Below are 16412 nucleotides of genomic sequence, written 5' to 3'. Positions count from 1 at the left end.
TAAACACCTTAAGGGCCATTTCACAAGGGCTTAGGCTTGATTTGCTGCTTTGTGATGACTCATTCAACTGTCGCATGGTTTATGGTTTATTAAAGGTTTATGTTAATAATTTTAAAGCAGAGGCCTTGTGACCCTCTTGTTTGACTCCAATCCATGTTGACTGATTTATCAGTTTCTGACTTAACTGTGAAGAGACAGGGCACAGAACATTGCTGTGCAAGTGTATTGTGATGACAATGTAATCACTGCCTGCATTGTGTTCAGAAGAGCAAAAATCGCTATTAATTTACAGCAGCAGAGTCTCAAGGAGGAGTTTAAGGTGGATAGTAGAGGAGTAAGACACAAGATAGAGACACCAGAGGCCGGGGATCAGATCTAGACACATCCTGTCTGTGGTTAGGTTAAGACAACAGAAGCACTTTGAGTTCTGGGAATATGTTGTGTCTGAAGTCAAGATCATGGTCTTTCCTGCAGTTCAATCAAGTGTTGTGAGAGTAGAAGCATAAAACACAGAATGCAGTCATTCTATATGAAAGATTGATGAACTGCAAAATGTTAAATGGAACACTTTTTTTCATGTTATATACAAATAACATTTATAAAGCTGTTAATAGGATTACATTTTTTTAGCCATATATGGTTAACGCTCTTATAAAGTTGAGTTCTAGATTTTACAATTCCCATTCGCACATTCATACAGCTTTTCTATATGAATCACACATCACATTCTCCCATGGCACAGCCGCCAGCAGCAACTTGGATCTGAGCACATTTCGATATGCTGACTAGAGGAGCCAGGATCCAACTTAAAACTTTTCAGCTAGCACACTCACTTTACTCAGAGTCCATGCAAAAGTCCCCCTCTCTCGGTATTTTTCAACGTAAGGCATGTAACTAGTGTTTTGCAATAGTGCTTAACAAGTTTTAACATAGAATGGTGTGCATTTAGGCACTCAATAAATGTTGTTATCAAAATAAAATATAAAACATTAATATTTAAAATATTAATATTAAATCATAACTTTAATTGGTTAATGTTGTCTCGGGGCACCAACTTTCAAAGAAGGGAAAAGATAGCCAATTTATTGAATAAGATCAGTCTCATTTAGATCTAGTTCAATTAGAAATCTCAATATTTTACCATTAAAGATGATATAATGAACAGTGAAGGTTATGGAGTTCTTAACAGTGTAACGGTTGGCAAAGTTCACTTATGCAATATTAATGACAGAACATTTGTGAAAGAAAAATATTTATTATGAACATAATAAAGTATAAAAACACAAAATTACTAAACAAACGTTCTAACTAACAAGGACGTCTATGAGTGTGTGTGTGTGTGTGTGTGTGTGTGTATGCAAATTAGGGTGTTCTAAAAATGGTGGTTGACCATAGAGTAACGCCTTCCTTCCCAGCACTAGACTATGGAAGTTTATAACTTTGTGGAGTGGTAAGTTCATATAAATGAATTTTGGTCAAATAGTTTATCTTCCAATGTTCGTATGTCTGGGGGAAACGTTGATATTCCCCATGGCCTCCTTAATTCTGTCTTTGCATTTCCTGCATTACATAAAGCAACTGCTAGCTTTTTTAATTGTTGCAAGTCAAAAGGGACTTTAAAGCTAGGGTTGATCCTGGAAAAGCTATCAACAGAAGGTTACACTTTGAAAATATGTGTTGAGAGCACGGGCAGAGTCACTGTAGGCAGGCAGGTCGCTGGCGACAGACTGGTACACCAGCACGTCATTCAACTGCATGAACTTACCAGCCCCATTGCCTAGCAGCAGTGTTCTTATAACTCTACCACATAATCGCCAAAATATACACGACTTCCCGAGTTGTTTTTTGAGTTTTTTATAGTTTGGAAAAATTATTATGGGAAAATTGATTTAAAGATAAGTAATTTCAAGGCTTAAGGGTAAAGGACTTATGGACAGTCAGCTTTACGACCAGAGTGACTGATTTTCCTACCTTGCTAATGTTGCTTTAAGTGCATCAAACCTTGAGCCATCATGATGCTTCATCTTCACAACAGAACCCTTAACAAAATGAGTCTGGCAACCTTCATTGCACTTCTTATTAAACTCAAACAATGTCATGTGGTGAACAAGTAAAAGTACTTTTTACTCCTTCGATGCATGGCTGATTCATTTGTTCAGCAAAGTTTAGGGTGTTTGTTTCTTCATTAGAAACTGAGTGATGTTGACACTGGAACTGTACAGGTAAATTAGCACAGGTGGGTGAGTGGGTGACTAATTCTATCTTTCGCATTAATTCCAAGTGGCATGTGAAGTGTTGCATGTGCAGATACTCGTCTGTGGTGGTTTATTTCAGGATGCCTGTATCCTTTTTCCAAGCCAATTGGAAAGGCGTTAGATAGGTGATACAAAACAATTGTGGTTGAAACTCTTGGCAATAAGAATTACCACCATTCTCTACCGGCAAGAAACCACACTATGGCAGATAATTTGAAATCCCCCCTCTAAGTTACACTTTTGCAATCCACCTATACACCCTGATCTGCTCAGTGCAGGGGTTTAAATGCTGAATGTTCCTATGTTCACTGTCTGTGCAACATGAAACCAATTGCCTGAACAATCTTGGAGTACATGTATCAGATTCCTGGTGGTTTCATGTTGACATCATACAGATTGTCTTTTTTGGGGGGCTTTTCACTGTGGTATCTGGAATGTTGAACCATTTTAATGGTGTGTGCTTGCAAGCATATCCTTATTAACATTAACTCAAGAACAATATGCAATAGAACCTACAAAATTACAGATGTAAGGTGATCTGATTAGATATCGGCAGACCTTGATGCGTCAGTGTGTATTTTAATGAGGATAAACTCAAAAACAAGAAGGAGACAAAGACTATTCTGAATCCTTTGCCAATTCATGTATTAAAGTAGGAGTGACATTCATCACATCAACGCTCGACCTTGTCCTTAATGCACAATTTTAACCCTGATTGTCATGTCTTGTTCTCACAACTTGAAAATTAAAATACGAAAAACACTGTATTCTTTGCCCACGAAGGCCACCACCTCCTGACAATGTGGTGTATCTATACACAGTCCATGTAATGTAGCCCGCATTGGAACATAGCTGTTGCTAACCCAGATTTAACCCAAATCCAGGTCTAAAAATTCCATTCTACTTCTGTAGTATCCCTGAGTTAGAATGATGTTGCTAGGCTACTATTCAAAAGGAGGTTTTTGAAAGCCCCATTTCACATGGCAACCTTTTACTGCTGTTTAGTCTATTTCCAGAGGACAACCTCACAAGCTTTGTGCTAACCTTACCCTGAAGCAGGTCCAGCAAGTCCTTGGCTAAAGTTGGGGTTAGCAAAGGGATGTGCCAGGATTTTGCCATATGCCTTGGGCTTACAGCTGCCATAGCCCCTCCCTGAGCCCACCAAGCCCAGGGCCAAACGCTGCCCTTAGCCAGGGGGTAACTGTGTCTGAACCCTAAGGCAACTGGTTCAAGACAACCTCTACAATTTTTTTCTTCTTTGTGAAGTGTGTTCAGTTCAAGTGCAAATGTAAAACAATTGGCTTGGACCCTTCTTATTCCTGCTTCTCTTAATAATCATACGATCATATTACTGTATGTGACTAATAGGGGGACTAAACCAGGATATCTCAGCCTCGGTTTCATTCATATTGACCATTTTATTTTTCCACCTCTTCAGTATGCTCTTAAAAATACACTTGTATTGAACATCCGCCAAAATTAAGACAGCAACAGTTTAACTAGGACAATAAACGGTTTTAGAAAACTATATTTTAGTCAAAAAATGTATGTAATTTGATACACATAGCTTAATATGAACAGCATATTAAGGTGGAAACATGAATTATTTTCAATATTGGAAAATTTGCCAAGTGTAGGCTTTTTTTTTTGTTGCTGTCAAATAACTGTGAAAACATTTGTTTCACAACTTCTCAGAGCCTAAGTTAACATATTAAATGTCTTTTTTTAGCCAAGGCATTGTTTGACACCCAAAATAAAAAAGTAACAAATGAACGACTTAACATTTGATGTGAGCTTGGCGTTACTTCTCTAATTTCTGTTTGAAAGATACTTTCAATAAATAATCAAATATTGATATGATTACATGATTCACTAATTGAGGATCATTTAAGCTCGAGAAAATCTAACTGTAGTCCATACAAACAGATGGGAAAATGTGTACAAGAGTAAGTCTATAATTTTTAAAAAAATTTACTTTGTGTTCCCTCATTCTGAAAAAAAAAAAAAAAACACAGAAGCAGAAAACAGCCTTGATAGTGGAGACAAGCTGCTCCTGAGGCATCTGTCATATTTCGAGCAAACACCAGATTTACTTAAATCCAACGGAACTACCTTAACACACTGCTCACCCAGTGTACATTACCTTTCACACATTTGAGCAGCAGTGTAGAGACGAATCTGCATTCAGTTATGTTGGCTTCCTGTTTGACATTCATTGTTTTTCTTGTAAATCTACCTGCCAATCTGTCTGCTTCCGTGCAAAGAGCTAGGTGTGTGTGTGTGTGTGTGTGCGTGTGTGTGTTTGAGGAACGAGGTGCTGGTAGGGAAGTGGCACAACTACAATAAACCCTGATTGTTTGAAGCAGATAGCTATTAGCGTGCAGAGAGTGGGAGCTATTATGGTGGAAATGAAGCATTGTTAAAGAAACATAAGACTTCCCTCAGCGGATGATAGCCTCCTGAAGGGGTCTCAGATTAGATCTCACAGGTGCACTTGGTAGGGAAGCGCTGATCATTACACTGGGAGAATTATAGCGGCTCATCAAATCTCCTCAGGAATGAATATTAAGTCTTATTATGAGGAGGATAGGGAGGGAAGAAACCACTGATGTGAGCAATTTGCGAGAATTGTTTGGATTGTACTGTTTGACGTTCTACAAGGGTTATTCAGTATGCCAATTGACACACAGGGTGGAACAGAACTAATGCACTGCTCCCCATAAGGAAGTGTTGAAAGGAAATATGGCTCAAATTTAGCTCTGAATAATGGAAAGGCTTTGTTTTATGGAGTGTGATTGAGCGTCCTGTCTCTGTCCAGAAGGACGAGCAGGTTCTCTCAGCTTGACGTCAGACTGAAGTACAGTGAAGCAGAGCAGTGAAAAGAGAAAGATGAAGAGTGTGACTGGATTTATTCTGTGGTTATGAAGTTATATTTTCTGCTGTCAAATTCACTGCAGCGAAATAAAAACTTCATATTTAAAGGCAGATAAATCAACGACTCTGTATTTGTGAAAATATCCAATAGAGGAAATTCGATTGCAACCCCTGTAGAGTAGGACAGGGTTGTTGTACAGCACATATACAGTATATACTGATAATGTTAATTTCTTCTTCATCAGATTACAATGACATAATTAAAACAAACAATACATTTTCAAAGGTCAAGGAGGATGGGGCTCAATAGACTTATTGTTTATTTCAGAGGTGATGTAATATTTACAGTGCATTACGTGTGTAACTTTTGCATCAAGAACTAACAAAAGGCACATGTTTAGATTATATAGTGTGTTCATTTCAAACGTACACAGATTCAAACTGAACCTGTCACAATTGCAGAGAGCAGGTGGACAAATGCAGGAGCAAGGCAGGAGGCAGGTCCAAAAAACAACTGGACAGCATTGAGTAAAAAAATGACAGCGACTATTTAGACAGACAACGACTCGACGGCGACAGTACTGAGGACTTGACTTAAATACAAACTGAACTGATGACAAACTAGAGACAGGGGGCACAGGACAGACAGTGAAACTGACTGGAGGTTGGAAGTAAAGAGAACAGAAACACATGAGGAGGATCAGAATCTCACAATATTTATCTCATTCACATTTCTATATAATTTATACCCCTACTTAAACTTAGTTCTCTGATGTGAACTGTAACTAGCATGGGATAGTAAGAGGTGCATCATTAGCAGCAAAATTGTGGATAACTTGTGTTTGTCATGGCAGTTATTTGTCTTCAGACATGAACCAATTTATTATTTTTTTAAACACTCCAAACGGTTCTAAATTAGGTGCAAGAACCAGACAGGAACCCGTTCTATGTTTGTGTAAATGATTTGTGAGACAAATACAAATTGATGAGAGCCTTAAAGCTGCCCCTGCATCATTACATAATTCAGAGGCCCTGCATTTTACTTTTATTTTGTTTTTAATGATTTTGTGTTTGTAAAATTACCTATTCTTTCTGATGAAAGGAGAATGTTCTCAGGGGCTGAAGGCAACATATACTAAAGCTGTCATGTCTATATTTTCATGCAGTATGGTCTGTTATGTGCTCTGTACATGACGGGTACTAAAAGGCAACTAGATCCGTTCACACAATATTTCTCGGAGGGTAAACAGACTGGGGGAGCACCTGTACGACGTGTTCTTCGAACATTGTCTATAAATAAGTCTGTAAGGCTCTTCTGAACAGCCGCACTCAAATACAAGATAAGAAGCGAAAACTCAATCACATGAGATGAAATAGGGCCAATGTCTTGTCAAAGGATTTCATGATGTGTGAATAATTCACACCTCCACATCTCTGGTCTTTTGGGGTAATTAATTGGCAATCTGATTCATCTGAAGAAGTTATAAATGAAAAATATATATTTGTACCTATGTGGCACTTCAACATACAGCGTGAAAACTCATTGGCCACATTTACTGTTTTAGGTGAAAAACTACCATTTACTGAAAAATCCTAATGCACTAATGTGTCCTTAACATAATGAAATGAAACGTTTTGCATATAACACACAACATGGATGAATTTAGAATGTAAAAAAACTGTGATGAAAAAGTGAATAAAAGTAAATAAAATATAAATATTTCAATAACTGCCCTTCAGTGGAAAAGAGACAGTCAAGTAAAAAGGAAGCAAGTCACCATGTTCAGTTTGTTAGAAACTGGTAGATTAAGATGTTCCTGGCTTGATAGCCCCTTGGTTTCTGGCTCTAGCACCATCCTCCATCATTATCCCATTGAAAATGGGATTGGCAGAGTGCTCAATGGCTGTGGGTGGAGTGGTTCTGAGCAACAGCAGAGAGCAGGCAGGAGAATGAAGCCAGAAATCTCTGCACCTGCTTGGCCAAGTGATTATTTAGTCTGTGATGTGAATCAATAATCTTCAAACCATACGTATTATTCTCTTTCATTCTCTGCAGCCTCTGCCTCTGAGGATGCTCGATCTATCACCCCGGGGGGCCCTCCCGAGAGCAGAGCCAGCTTGTACTCCACCACCCAGGACACGGACAGGAGACTCCCCGTGGTCACCACCGCCTCGCCTCTCAACATCCTGAACCACCACACTCTCTACAGAAATCCCCCACAACACCAGGCACCACTCGGACCCCATGTTCAGCCAAACTACTTCGAAGACAACGGAGAGTCCAGCTCACACCCCAGCACTCGTACCTCCCCCACCGTGCCATCCGGGACTGCATACTCCACTCCACATAATGCTGATGAGAGGGCTTCAGGTGAGAGCGCCAAAGGCTCCAGCATGCAAACAACCCTTGTCATGCATGCATTAGAAGCCACTTCTCACTCCAACTCCCCCATTACAGCCACCAGAGTGGTTGTAAAGGATCCAGGACATGTTTCCACCATCACCTCTGCTGCTGCTACAAAGGAAAACCATGTAGTGAGGCCAGATCAGCCTGGACTGAGGCCGAATGTGAGACCAGGCCGTAATGAAGAGGAGACAACCACCACCACTATCACTACCACCACCGTAATCACCACGATGCAGAATCCAGGTAAAATTACATTCTTACCCTTATTTTAACTGTGCCCAGTGACCACTTTATTAGGAACACCTGTATACCTGCTTATTGAGGCAATTATCAGCCAATGATATAGTGGTGGTATAGGGGCAGCATCAAATTCCACAGATACAGGTCTGGAGCTTTGGTTAGTGGACACATCCAACATCACATTAAAGTAGAGAACAAGATGTGTGATCTCAAAGAATTTGACTGTGACATGATTGTTTGTTCCAGACAAGCTGATTTGATTATTTCTGAAACTGCAGATTTTTGCAGAGTATCTCTGTGGCCTCTGTTTATAAGCTTCTAAGGATACTCCTAGATATTAATTAATTTAAAACTTGTGACCCTCCAAGTGAATCCAGTTGAACCTTTGGGATGTAGTAGAGCAGGACAAAGAGAAAACTCAAAGAGCAAAGGGAGAAAATACCCATTAGTATAGTGTTCCTAATGGAGTGTCCAGGGAGTATAAACTGCACCGCATTAGATTCTAATTCTGCATGTCTTTAATGAGAAATATAATATTGAGAAAACTGCTGTTGTGTTTGTGGGAAGCCAGTTGTGATGTGCTGTGTTTGGGGGAAGTGTGTTTGTGTGGGTAGGGGGTGTTATCAAAACTGAAAGAAATCTAGAAAAAAAGGTTTCATTTCTCAATGGAGTGATTCATTTCAACATGAAGCCAGACCGCTCCTGCCAAGCTTGAATTGTTCCCTGGAGGACCCGTTCTGTAAATCATAAAGCACTGTCTATGAGCTGCACTGGATCTTCTTGACTGTGCAGATACGGGGACTCTTCAGCCTATTCAGTTCAGGCCAAGAGAGGACATCGCAGGGAGCATAATCCGTCAGTTCAGGTTGTACTCTCCAGGTGTCCTCTCTCAGAGGCCTCAGAGCAGCAGTACTGAACAGTATGACCCTATCGGACAGTCGGTCAAAGGTCAGACAAAAGGAAAATCGTTGCTCTGACATTGCGAGGAATCTGCTCCAAAAACAGACTTTAGGTCTCATCGCTAATTTGCCCGTAGAAATGTTCTTACACGCTGCACAAATTAAGTGCCTGGGCAAAATTGCCGCCTCATGACACATCATGACACGTACTCTTCAGCCAATATTGTCCTCACCACCTTGTGTTTGTCTATTCTAAATTGAGTAAGTGCGTGTCCTCTATCTGTTATTAGCATACTGCCACGCCTCTATGTCTCTATATAAGGACATCTGTTTAGGTATAAGAATGACTTACATCAAAGTTGATGGCAAGAAACAAATCGCAGACCAGAAAAAACAAGGAAACAGGAGAATGAAATTGCGACGGGAATAGAAAATATTGAAAAACACTGAAACATTTCAGTGTTTGTATGAATATCTCTGTGTGTGTCATTTGCTTCAGAAATATTAGGATAAACCCATTTGGAGAACTGAATTACTTCTCATTCAGTATACATTTTGAAAAAAGGCATTTTAACTTACCATCATTAAACACACTGCTTTAAGGCATGGTGAGTTAGCACTGCAGCTCTGCCGGGGAAGCCCCACATTTGGCTGTGTGTTTTCGTGTCTGTCTGGTTGTGGTTCTTCTGGTGGTAAGGGGATGCCATGATAATTCTGCACCTTCTCAGGTGTATAAAGGAGCTTTCCCCCACCTGTGTCCAAGCACATCTCACAACGCTTGAGCTGCTTAGATGTGCGCTTTATCAAAGCGTGTGTGTGGGAATGAATGTCCTTGTAGCGTACAAACAAATTTAGGTAAGAACATTTTGATGAACCCCAGCTTTGTGCATCGAACGTTCATAGGCACGGTTTAAGCTCAGATTTGTGCAGACACACTCTTGTGAATGAGGCTCATTGAGAGGTCACAGTGACCTTGAAGATCTGAACATTTGAAGAACAGGGAAAAATGATGCCTCCTGCCAGCTGCTATTGCCATAAAAAACAAGCTTGGATCCTTTTGTGTTCCATACAGTGTCTTATTGCTGCCATGACATTAAGAAACACATATGTCCGAATCACAGTTTAAAGTAAAATGTTGATTGTTATTGAAAGATATTATCACATTATAACGTAATAAGTTCCTTTATTTTGTTACGTCATTCGTAATTTAATTAACATGGCTCAATTACACAATCTGATAAAGTCTTCTTCATGCCTGGGTTGAGACATGGCGAGATTCTGCTGTTAATTAGCATGTAGGATGACATTGTGATAAGAAGACAGATGAGTGAACTCCTGGAGGTAGCATCATTTCTGACTGATCAGCTTGAGGGGCACAGACTTCTCTACATGATGTAAGAAATGGTGTCAACTGTAAACCTTCATTACATGAAATATTTCATGTTATAATAATAAGTTTGCTTGTCAAAATATTATTTTAACCATAACTGGACCATATGATGATGAAGGGGCCTCTAACCTTGAATATGTACTTTATAAATATATTTTATTGAATATTTGTATTAGAAATATCTACCCATGAAATGTCATCTTCAAATATTTATTATGAGGATTCTTTCAAAACTGAGATACAGACCCACCACAGCAGTCCTCTTCTCTATCGAGACTTCATCAAAGGATGTTTTTCTCTTTTGAGTGGACTCATGCTGTCTCCACACACTAAACTAATATTGTATCTATTTGCATCTCTCAACACCACACAGACAAGGGGCTGATATAAATTACGACAGCATTGCTGCATCACCAACCCTTAATCAAGAGGTCCAAACAGGGATCCCAGCATAACACCTTGAAATTAAGAGAGCGGACAGGGAAAATAAATATCCGGCTTGTGATTCCTTGGTGGACTTTGTAGGAAGAGCAAGAAGGCAGTAGCTTAATTCATCAGCTCATCTGTGTGCAGCGTGACAGCATGTACAAAGTACAGACAGGCAGCACTGTCTGCTAAATCCAAATGAAGCTTGGGCAAGTCAAAGTTGGAGGATGTCTTCCTTCAACTTCTGTTTCATTTCTCCATGGGTTCATGTTGGCTATATACTCCTGATCTATTTCTCTCAGACAAGTTTACTGCCCTTCACTGTCAAACCTTTCCTTTCACAGTCTCAATTACTTTTAATCCCAGGAAATGCGATTCCAGAATCTTAAATCATATAAACTGATATATAGAAAGGTATATTTAGAATGCCCACTATATCCAACTGAAATGTTGCAATTCCTCCCATGTGGATGTAATTGTAACACTTTGCAGTCGTTAACCATTGAATCACCATGTCCTTTTTGTATCAAATTAGAGCATATTTGCAGGAACATGAATGACTTCCTTCCAATTGCTTGTAGACAAGTTTGCTATAGATGGGTCATATTCCAGTTTGTGTTTCCATGGACAACCATGCTGAACACAATAACAGGTAGGGATGGCATCTGATGATCTGACAGGACCAGAGTTTTTGGCAAGCAGGACATTCTGAGAAAGATATTGTGTTACTTTTGGCTGACCACAACAGCAAGAAATGCTGGCAGAGACGGTAGTACACGGCAGCTTACATCCAGCAGTAGTATATCTTGAAGCAGCACTGAAGAAAGACGGTCATTATCTCCATATTTCTCTCCGCTACTGTTGCAAAGTTCAAGCTGCATCAGACGTTTATGTTATCTTCTTACTAATGTATATTACCATAGTGTAACAACTCTGGTAAGAACTGAGACTCAGGTACAGAGAAATTCACAGGAGCAAAAGTAGAATCAAAAACAGTAAGGTCTGTACACACATGATAGGTCATGCACAGATAAGTAATCTGATAAAGAAAACAGTATCAGACTGGGATAAACTCCAAGAAACCAACCAGAAATATAAACCCTGAGGGCCGACTTGAGGAAACAAAGCAATGTACACTGTACATAAGGAAAAACACAAAGTGAGAGAGAGCATAGGAACACATGGCGATATATAAACAAGTTCAACCCTTTGGTCAGATTTGGGAACCCATGTTGCAGAGTTGTTTGTCCCATGTGTTTTTATGGTAGCTGTAGATGTACCTTAAAGGGGACATATTATGAAACTTCCACTTTTGTAGTGCTTCTACACGTTAATTTGGGTATTTTGCATGTCTACCGTCCCAAAAACTCTGGATTAAAACAACTCCCGCGATTTGTTGTGGTTCCTCTATGTCAGAAACGATACGCTAGATGGTGTCGAATGGGATTATGAACAAAAAATACGTCATGTTCCAACCATGCCCATGTAGGGAGTCTCGCTACATGGCCCCCCACCATCATCTCACCGGCTCCGGGGAGAGACGGCCCGACTCCTCAGCTAGTGTTAGCTTGCGAGCTAACTCGCTCCACCCTCTCCCCGGGGAGACGGCGCCTACGGAGCCGGGCCGGGCTCCACCGTCTCGCTGTCTCCCCGGGGGAGACGGTAACGCTCGCGAGCTAATGCTGCAAGCTAGCGTTAGCTCGCTGCTGCTACCCGTCAGACATCTAAGTGGCCGCATAAACATGCCGATCGTCGAGGCGGAGACCCCCGGGACACCTCTAAACGTTGACTCAACATTGTGGAAGGATGCTGCTGCAGCGCCAGCAGCAGCTCCCACTGCTCCCACTGCGGGGCTGAGCTGGGGAGCTGGGGCACTGGGGCTCTCGTAGCCAGGCTTCGGCCCATCTGACTCTGGTTCAAAACAATATGGTTGCAAGATTGTATCTTCGTCTCCAGTAGCCATATTTCTACAGAGGTAATGGATAGCTAAAAATCTGGGCACTTGTATTTCATGAAGGAGGGAGGAGGGGTGGGTGGGAGAGGGGGAGAGGGGCACTCAAAACAGGTCAATCTGAGGAGGGCTGTTTTAGACAGGGTAAAAAGGGTGCTATTTAAAATGATCCCTGTGGTATTTTGACAAAAATATGTTACAGACATTTCATTAAGACCCCAAGGAACCATATCAACTGTGGTAAAATGGGCATACGATGGGTCCTTTAAATAGAAGAATATTTATTGAGATTTCAGGTCAGCTGATTTTTTTTCTTCACATCTTAAATCACTTCCACTCAGATTACTCTCTGTGTTTCCGTCTCAACCATTGCATCCCAAGTTTCTTCCTCTCCTCTGTATCCTCTCTTGCCCATTCACTCACTCAAGCTTCTTCTAACTAGATCAAGCACATGTCGAACTTGCACAGTGTTAATTACAGTAGTGGTGAATGAATAACTTAATGTAGGCGGCTGCCGTATTTATTCTCCTTACTACTTAATTGCAAAGGGGTATGTTTAACCCTTGTAGCCTTGTTATCACTGAACTATACATGCACTTGGTTTTCCTGTAAGCAACAGAGCTCCACAAACTGTTTAACCATGGACATTCTATCTCACAGCAGAAGATCGCCAGGAGCAGGGTATAAAATGAGTTTATTAATAATGAAATATTCTTTGTTAGTAACCAATTTTGTTGACTGACACAGTGGTTCCATTTGCGGAAAAGCAATACCAAAGACAAGATAATCAAACTTTTGTTTTGGAAATCTTTCTTTGAATTTCCACAAGTCGTGCAGACTGAGCTGCATTGTTCAGACCTAAAACAAAGTCAAACATCTAATAAGTTGCAGCAGAAAGTGATAGAGGGAGTTTTAACACAGTTGTAAACAGCTCAATTTGATTTGAGTGTTAGGGTAAACTGTGTTTATGTGTCTTCAGACCCGGCTGCAGCCCCATAACAGGCCAATCCAATTGAAGCAATGTTTTTATATGGGATTTACAATCATACAGCATATGAAGCCTGTTATCCCTAATTTGATTTGAAGGCTGCAAGCAAGGCAGACTAGGGATGCACCGATATGGAAATTCTTGGCCGATACCGATATTTAAAATAACAATCTGGCCGATAGCCGATACCGATATTTGTTTATTTTCTTTTTGTTGTTATTCATTCACCCTTTTTTGCCAGAAAAATAATTAAATCATTATTTAAAAAGCACTATTTAAAAAATGTTCTGCCCTTCATCACTCTTATCTTTTAATGAGCACACATTTAATCAGATTTATGAAACAATCTTTGATTTAACTAAACTTTATTTAACAGAGACATATTATACCCATTTTACCGCAAGTTGAAATGGTTCCTTGGGATCTTAATGAAATGACTGTAACATATTTTGGTCAAAATACCACAAGGATAATTTAAAACAGCATCTTTTTACCCTGTCTAAAACAGCCCTGTTAAAGTATCATTATAGAGAACGCTCTTCTCATTGATTTACGGTAGCAGTATTGCCCGTTTATTAGATGTGTTACGGCTTCTGTGTGTATGACGTATGTTGTGAATTCCCTTGTTACCTGTGCATGAGACGGATGAATAGAGCCGGTGCACATGAGAATAAAGCAGGGGCGTCGTTAGGCCTCAAATACTTAAACAGACGCTACGCTCATACTTTTTACACCAAGTTACTCTGCGTGAGTCAAGATAACTTAACAAGCCCTCCTCAGTTTTACCTGTTTTTAGTGTCGGGCAGAAATCACATCGCGTCAACACCCACCGTGGCCCTTCGCGATGCTTGTTTTAATTAAACAGTCGGATTCCCCTGGTCCGCACCAGTTCTCAGTCAGGTGCTAGGCGCCAGCCGAGGCGCACCGCAGGGTGCCCCCCCCCCCCCCCCCGCGCCAACAGAGGCTTCCCCCAGCGGTCGCCGTAGCTTAGGTGATCCGCGAGAAGGGCCCGACACGTGTCCAGAGTGGCCGCCGCTGACCGCGTACCCAGTCCCCTTCCGAGCCGGCGATGGACACCGCCCGGCGGTCCAAGAGAAAGAAAGCCCCCGCACCAGCGACGCCGTAGGCGCCACCGGATGAGGACCTCCCGGTGCCGCACACTGAGCCTCCGGCGGCTCGGAGAGGAGGGCGACGGAGCGACTGCTCCCCCAGCTGCGGCACGTGCCCAGCGGTTGAAAGTGAAAGTCAAGTTTATTGCCGATAAGCCGATATCAGTAAACGAGGCGAATATCGGCCGCTACCGATGTTCGGCCGATAAATCGGTGCATCACTAAGGCAGACATATCATAAATATCATGTGCACACCACTTTACAGACCCGGGACATTCCTTGTCTGTCGGCCACTTCTGACCACTGTTGTCAGAATGTTGTTACAAGGGATTCAAATTGAATATTTGGTGTTACACAACAGATTATTGTCAGTAGAATATCAGGGTCAACTGTTGGTGGGATTTGGTCTCAATGCTGTTTCAGGAAGCATTCATTATTGCCATGTATACATTTATCAGGAAAGAGCTCCAGTCATAAACAGTCCAAGATTGCTGCCTTTTCTTGTGTAGTTGGCGATGAATGGAGTACTAGCATGTGTGTGTGTGTGTGTGTGTGTGTGTGTGCCCTTGCTGCTTCCATTACAGTAATCTCTATGCTGCTGTGTTTGTCCTTGCAGTTCCCTGCCAACTGAACCTGACCGGCCCAGAAGGATACATAGAGGCTCCACCACAGTCCAGCTTGGCCTTTCACTCCACTATGGACTGCAGCTACATCATCACTGTCTATATGGGCTATGGAGTGGAGGTCCAGGTAAGAACCAGGCTTACTTCCATTAATCCAGTTCTTTTTCTGAAAATTTCATATGGATTTTAATTACAACTCTTATACTCTATACTACTATAATCATTCACTGTATTAAACAACCAAAATTGCACTCAGTATTGCACATGACAAGGCCTAAGAGCCCCCTTAAATTTAATCAAGCCTTAGTAAAAAGCACACACTCATAGATATCAGTATGAGTCATCAAGATCTCTGTATTATTTCTCAAGAAATTCAAACACATTTAATTAAATAGAAGACATATAAACTTAATATAAACAGGAAAGAAAATACAACATCTTTGCACTTAGGATCAAATTTGTAGCTCTGTAAATGTTATGGTCAAAGCAAAAAATAACATTTAATCAACAGATAAAAAGATATGTTAACAGCAAAGGATCTGGGAAAAGCACCTGAATGAAAAATATCTCTAAGTGAAAAAACTAAACAAACCAAAAATTGGTAAACCAGACTCCCAACTCAAAAGGAAACAAAGGATAGGAAGTGTGTCAGAGGCTCCTGGCTTACCAACAGCTCCTCCTTTCCAGCCTCCCTTATATCACCCTCCACGTACTCACACTTATCACGCGTAGCTGAGAGAGGAGGTGATGAAAATAATTGTACAAAACAAAGTAAATCTCACCTCTAGATAGTAGTTTGCAAAACCCTGGGGTGTGGACCAGTACTGGGATTGCCACAAGGCCGCAAACTTGATTTGGAAAAAAAAAGGAAAACAAAACAATAATGAATTATTATACAACTTCATATCAAATTTGACGTTGCTGTGCATACTGTTCACCTAACCATTATTTTGAAAGTGAAACAGAAGCTTACACTACATACAGAAAAGGGAAATTCAAAAATAAAGCATGTAGGCTACCAAACCATACAGCAGCACCTTTAAGGCATGAAGACGGAAAAGACAACTGGGTGGAGAATGTATAGAAAGACAGGTGGTCATCCTGCATTCATAGAACCAGAGTTACATCCGTATTTATTGTTTGGTTTTGTGTTATTGAAGAGATGACGACATTTTACATTTTACATTGTCAAGCAGTGTAAAGCAGTGCCCCTGCAGCAAACACACATTCAGAATGAGGACTTCCTGTG

The 16412-nt window shown here is 40.8% G+C and overlaps 1 protein-coding gene across 1 annotated transcript in view; it reads left to right on the top strand.

The window, feature by feature from the left end:
• Nucleotides 1–16412, top strand: part of LOC128439735 (seizure protein 6) — a 133141-nt gene that overhangs the window by 30131 nt on the left and 86598 nt on the right. Inside the window, exons 4-5 of the mRNA XM_053422125.1 lie at nt 7186–7779; nt 15157–15290. Of these exons, the coding sequence (XP_053278100.1) occupies nt 7186–7779; nt 15157–15290 (728 nt within the window). The remainder of the gene's footprint in view (nt 1–7185; nt 7780–15156; nt 15291–16412) is intronic.

This window comes from Pleuronectes platessa, chromosome 5, assembly GCF_947347685.1.
Source record: "Pleuronectes platessa chromosome 5, fPlePla1.1, whole genome shotgun sequence".
Classification (NCBI taxonomy): Eukaryota; Metazoa; Chordata; class Actinopteri; order Pleuronectiformes; family Pleuronectidae; genus Pleuronectes; species Pleuronectes platessa.
The sequence above is the reverse complement of the archived record's forward strand: the minus strand, read 5'-3'. Positions and strand labels throughout refer to the sequence as shown.